We start from the raw sequence: 6,281 nt of genomic DNA on the forward strand, positions 1-6,281 counted from the left end.
TCTGCCGAGTTCGAACAAGTCCTCAACTAATTTGGAGCTTCTCTGCCACATTGGTAACTCCACCTTGCTGTCAGAGGGTTGGACAGAAGTTGCCTACTGAACATTTGGCATAGGCATCGGTGGTGGTGGTGGCGGAGGTACTATGAAACCGGCTAGTGGCTGATCATGAGGCTCGGCTGTAGTCTCCAAAAAGACCGTGGTGGCTGGCTCAATGTTAGACGCAACAGTTGACATCTGCGGTGCCGTCAATGGCTGCTTTTTTGGCTTGGCTATCTTGGCTTTGGAAATGGTATATCCAACGTAGAAAGGGCCAGCCAGACGGTCGAGGTCATCGGCGGCCACCAATAAGGACTCATCTTATCCTAAATTTTCATATACTTCTGCAGCTACGACTGCACCTGTTTCGACGTAGCGGAGGATCCTCTCTTCTTAGCCGATTGGGGAGCAGCAAACTCGTCATCAATCCCGCTCGCTGCCACTCTCTTGCTGGCACTCCTCGAACCCTTCTTCGCACCTTTGCTAGTGCTCCTCTTTTCAGAAAAAGGGGTGGTCAAAGGCACATCCTCCATTCCATTGTTATAAACAATAGTCAACAATAAGAGGTGATCATTTATTAAAAGAAGATAAATATGCAGATTATGCAGGATATTTTCTTTTGAGGGTCTCTTTCTTATTATCTGGATAGAGATTTCTATTACACACCGTAGCACAAATTGTTTTTGTACTTTCTTTGCAGTTATCAAACCATGAAAATCTTGCATGAGTTTTACAGCTCTTTCAGCAGTATCATTTACTACCCTCAAAGAAAAAACTTTTTTTCAGCCTCCATAAAGGCAATGTCTTTGGACCACATAGCAACCTGTTTCTGAAGGACATTCTCATCAGTTTTTAATCGAGAAAATAAATTTGTGCTCTTGACAGGCACAAAATCACCTAATGATTCTCTTGAAACAATAAATAAGGCAATTTTATTATCAGTTTAATGAAAACAGTGTAAAGAATAGTAGTTCCTTCTCAAATGCTCACCATACAAATAATCAGACAGTTCATATTTCGATGAAATATATCTCTTTTTAGAAACTCTCTCTTTGTAAGTTCGCCACTATGTTATCTTTGGTTAGTTCATCAACTTCGTCATCAAAGAGTGATAAAATGGCAATTTCTTTTGGCAAGTAACAAAGATGATGACTGAACTTGCTCAGGGCTGCTTTGCCAATTACTTTGTCAACAGTTTTATATTCCTCTGAAAAAAGCATAAATTTTGATTTAGTGCCAGACTACATCCAAGCCATGCTTTCATATATATGACCGCAATGAATAAACGAACATCTTGAAGTCCTCTTACCACCCATCTTGCTTGATGCATCGCTCCAGGGGGTTTGATTTTAATTTTTTTCCATTATCTCCTTCCTCTTTTCATTATGATTTCAGAATTTACTGTTCGAGAGCTGGTAGGTGGATCGACATCGTCTATGTTTCTATAAAATCTTGAGTAGTAGACGATAAACTCCCGAAACACAATTGCTCAGGTCTCTTTTTCTCTTCTTTCGATTTTCTCTGTCTTGCCTTTCTTCTTTCTCGGATAACTTCTTGTCTGCACCCGCCAAACACCTTGGACGTACTGGTTCCTTTGTTTTTGTAAAATCAACTTTTCTTCTTTTACTTTCATCCGTTTAAATTTGTTTAAAATCTGTTTTTCCGTTAACCAGCTGTCGCACCCCTACGAAGACAACCCTCAGAAGTCAAAACATGTGTGTGAGGTAAGGATTAACGAGGTCTTACCTTTTAGCGTGTGATTCCTAACACGCGTTCCAAAGCATCAGCTTGTACTATATCGAATAAATCTTCTGGGTTGTTTTGTAAACATCTTGAATTTTTTTGCCACTCCCTCCAAGCATAGTGAATATCCACAAGTTTTTTTACATAGTCAAGTACAGCTCTGGCTGGGATTCTAGCTTTCTTCCACTCTCGAAACACAAGATTTGCGATTTCACTAACAGTTAATTGAACTTCGCAAATGTTAAAAAAGGGAACTGCAAGAACTTGACGGTTAGCTGATAACTTTGCGGCTATTATTTGGTGATTTTTTTTTTAATATACTTTATTGTCTGAAGAATAAATTCTTATTGACAAAGCCTTGTGCGAAATATAAATAACATATACATGAAATCACAAAAGTAAAATCACTAAAAGTAGGTTATAACATGAACTGAAAAGAGACATGTAAATAATAACAAACGTTCAGGATATAAGAACATGGTCAACAAAATGTAAATAAATCAATTTAAACTAAATTGAATGAAATGAAATCAATAAAATACCGTAGATATTACAGTTAGTCTTCTCAATTAAAATTATCATCATAGAATTCTGCTAAGCTATAATAAGGTCTCCCAGAGAGCAAGTCTTTCAACTCTTTCTTAAGAGCTCTAAGGTCATTTATGGTTCTTATAGCTTGAGGAAGGTGATTGAACATTTTAAGACCGTTGTAAATAATGGAATCTTTAACTAGCGACGAAGAAGGCAGCGGTAATTTAAAGCTGAATCTTTGCCTGGTTTGATACATTGGCGCGTCCAAGTTGTTAAACAATACCCTATTTTTGAAGACAAGGCAGATTGTCTCGTATATAAATAGGGAGACCACAGTTAGGATTTTGTTAGAGGCAAAAAAAAGTCGACAAGAGTCCCTAGGCTTGGCTTCGCATATGCATCGTATTGCACGTTTTTGTATTAGTAATACTGATTGAAGGCATGTGGTAGAACACACACCCCAAAAGCAAATACCATAACGGAGGTGTGATTCAAAAAGGGAATGATAAACCATTCTAGCTTCTGCAGATCCGAGCTCAAATGCAGTTACTCGTATGGCATAACATCCAGAGGAGAGCTTCGATTTCAAAGTATCTACATGATTGTTGAATTTTAAACTATTGTCAATGAACAAGCCAAGGAATTTAGAACCTGGTACGTTATCTATTTGAATATTATTTAGATGTACGGCTGGAATCTGGCAACGATAGGACACTACTTTTGTTTTTGATAAATTCAAGCTCAAGAGATTTGAGTCAAACCAGTCTTTCACTATCGTGATGTCATTCTCAATAACTTCATACAACGTATGGTTGTTAGGAGCATGCCATAAAATTGTAGTATCATCAGCAAATAAAGTGAATTTTCCTTGGATGTTTATAGACGATAGGTCATTAATGTAAATTAAAAATAAAAGTGGGCCCAGTACCGAACCTTGTGGGACGCCGCAAGTAATTTTACCTTCATTTGAGAATGAAGTGGTTTTGACTATCTGGGTGCGATCTGCTAAGTATGACTCAAACCATTTAAGACTTATTCCAGTTATACCGTATCTAATGAGTTTCCGCAAATTTACATCACCAAATCCTTGTGAAGTCCCATTTAGCTGTCACCAGTGTGATAACGTAACCTATAGCTAGGTTATTTTTTCAAATGCGTGACTTACGATATATAATATCCAATCCCACCGTAGTCACCGCTGTTTAGTTAAATGAATTTGGTAGCTGCTGTCACTAGATGCAGATTTTCTCCACACGAAACTTTTGGATGTCAGGCAATTCCGATAAGGGTGTAAGGTTCGTGCCGATGACACAAAGGTCGGTCTTTTTGAAACCTGATCATTTGGTATACCTACTTATAGTTCTTTCTCATTATATGGTTCCAGAACGATGCTGAATATGCTCTAACTGAATTTTAATCTTAGTTGAAATACTTTTCACTCACTATTCTCTTCTCGATGAGTTGGCTGAAAAGTCTCTAATTTTTGTTTTGTTAAATTCATTTTACTCTACGAGAATGGTATTTTTCTCAGTCCAAGAGGACCAAATATCCGAGGTTTCAAATGTAAAGTAAGATGAGTAAAACAATGACTCCAGGGAAAAATAAAAATTAAAACGTGTACAATCTTATTAAAAAAATGTTAAATTTTATAAAATGAAAGAAAATAGAACAAAGAAAACGCCGCCAATTTGACTCTGCTATTTACTATTAATTTTACCTCTTAAACAACTACAAACGCACCAGCTCAATACAAAATATTTTTAGTTTAACTTTTACTGCAGGGAAAGTGGTGTATGACCTTGAATTTGATTTCTTTTTAATTATAATCTGAACTCTAGCTAAACAACTCGCACTAGGAACCCAACAATATACATATAATCTCTTTCCAAATAGGAAGTTTGAATCTGGTTGAACTCTGTTTTTACATTAACTAGCTGTCGCACCCTTACGAACGACAACCCCCAGAAGTCGAAACTTGTACGAGCTAAGGATTAACGAGGTCTTACCTTTCAACGTGTGATTCCTAACACGGGTTCGACGATAGCAAGTGAAAATCGATATTTCAGACTGGGGCTTGAACCACCGACCGACACGGCAGTCAATTCGAGTGAGTGAACAAAGCACCCACGTCGAACCGAGCGGCTACCAACCGACCGAAGTGAACTCAGACAAAATAAATTTATATAACGCCTCTATGGTGGTTTATGTTGGTGTCTTCAACACCAACACTTTTATTTCAAACTTTCCTGTACCCAATACCGGCTCACGATTTCGCTATTTATTTCCCTCAACTTTCGCATCATGCGCTCAAAAAATTACTCCCCTACTCAGGCCACTATTCTCAGCCTCCAAGGCTGAGGGATGGGATGAACCCCCCCTAACTCGTTTCGACGGGCTCTCGTGACCGACTCCCCGTGGCTTTCGCAAGAACTCACTGAATCTGTCTTCTCCGCCTCTTTTCAAATATCCCAGAGCCTCGTTTCAGCAACGTTCACCACAAAAACCTTATGTCAGCGTTTTTAACTTTCCCAAGTGTATGATTATCAGCAGGATGTAATACATACATTTGTTTAGTTTAGCCTAACTTAAAGACGACCACAACGACTAAAGGTCCGACAGTAAACAGAGTCATATAGTAGTTCAAATGCTTTTTTGAAGCTGAGAAAATATCGACACCGAAGAACCGGGTGATCGACCTCGATCTCTATCAATAAAATAATGTTTTACGTTACTATCGCAATAGCTGTCATTACAGTAGTCAATGAATATTTTTATGTCCATTCCTATTTTCTCTGCGAAGCAGAAACTGAATTCTCAAATTTGTTACAGGTTCCGAAGCTGGAGATGTTGGTTTGACGCTGACACAGGGTGGAATGTTGGCCATGTTGGTCCAAATGACATTACAGCAGTGGTCCGAAACTGAAAATCGTATGACATCGGTTGAAAGAGCACTCGAATACACTCTCATCGAACCTGAAACGGAAAAAGGCACTGAAGTTCCCAACTGGCCTACTCATGGAGAAATAACTTACAACCACGTTTCTTTGACTTACACTAGGTCTCACGAGAAAGTCCTCAAGGACATCAATTTCAAGGTAAAACCCAAAGAAAAGATCGGCATCGTCGGCAGGACTGGGGCAGGAAAGTCTTCCATAGTCTCTACGCTGTTCAGACTGTACAACTTCGAGGGGGAGATTTTTATTGACGGAGTGGACACAAAAGCGTTGCCTCTCAAGTTCTTGAGGCAACACATATCCATCATCCCTCAAGACCCCATTATGTTCTCCGGCACAATCAGGAGTAACGTGGATCCTCTACACGAATATACTGACGAAGAAATTTGGAAAACCCTTCACAAAGTTAAATTGGATGTTATCGTTCCAAGTCTGGAAACTCACGTCGAAGACACGAATTTCAGTACGGGTCAACGTCAGCTGATATGTCTGGCCAGGGCCATCATTCGAAAGAATAAAATAGTAGTTCTTGATGAAGCGACCGCCAATATGGACCCGGAGACCGAAAGTATCGCCGACAAGACTGTGAAGGAAAACTTTGCTTCTTGCACGGTATTTGTGATTGCTCACAGATTGGAATCCATATTGGATTGCAACAAAGTGATGGTTCTAGATAGGGGTCAAATCGCCGAGTATGATGACCCAAAAGTTTTGAAAGAGAAACCAAATGGACTATTTGCCGGAATGCTTAAAAATGCAGGAATTGTATCTTCGAATAAGAAATAAAATAGACAAAAATTTGTTGGGTGTTTTTTTAAGTTGGTAGCTGTCACTATCAATAAACTGGATAGACCTTGCCGATACTTGGTGGAAATACATATGGACACAATGGAACACTGTCATCCTCAGTGGCGGACGTCAGATGTTTCGGAATAGGACACTTGTCACATTCTTGACATATGAATGGACTGAGTGCTTCATCTTTAGATTGGTACTGAAGAGGCAATAAGACCAGTG

General features: G+C 39.1%; 1 protein-coding gene across 1 annotated transcript in view; it reads left to right on the plus strand.

Moving 5' to 3' along the window:
- Nucleotides 1-6,064, plus strand: part of LOC111512025 (ATP-binding cassette subfamily C member 4) — a 29,825-nt gene extending 23,761 nt beyond the window's left edge. Inside the window, exon 11 of the mRNA XM_074174508.1 lies at nucleotides 5,140-6,064. Coding sequence (XP_074030609.1) covers nucleotides 5,140-6,050 — 911 coding nt within the window. The 3' untranslated portion in view covers nucleotides 6,051-6,064. The remainder of the gene's footprint in view (nucleotides 1-5,139) is intronic.
- The last annotated feature ends 217 nt before the right edge of the window (nucleotides 6,065-6,281 follow it).

Source organism: Leptinotarsa decemlineata, unplaced genomic scaffold, assembly GCF_025532065.1.
Source record: "Leptinotarsa decemlineata unplaced genomic scaffold, Ldec_3_MD MMD2_tig00000591_RagTag_RagTag, whole genome shotgun sequence".
Lineage (NCBI taxonomy): Eukaryota > Metazoa > Arthropoda > Insecta > Coleoptera > Chrysomelidae > Leptinotarsa > Leptinotarsa decemlineata.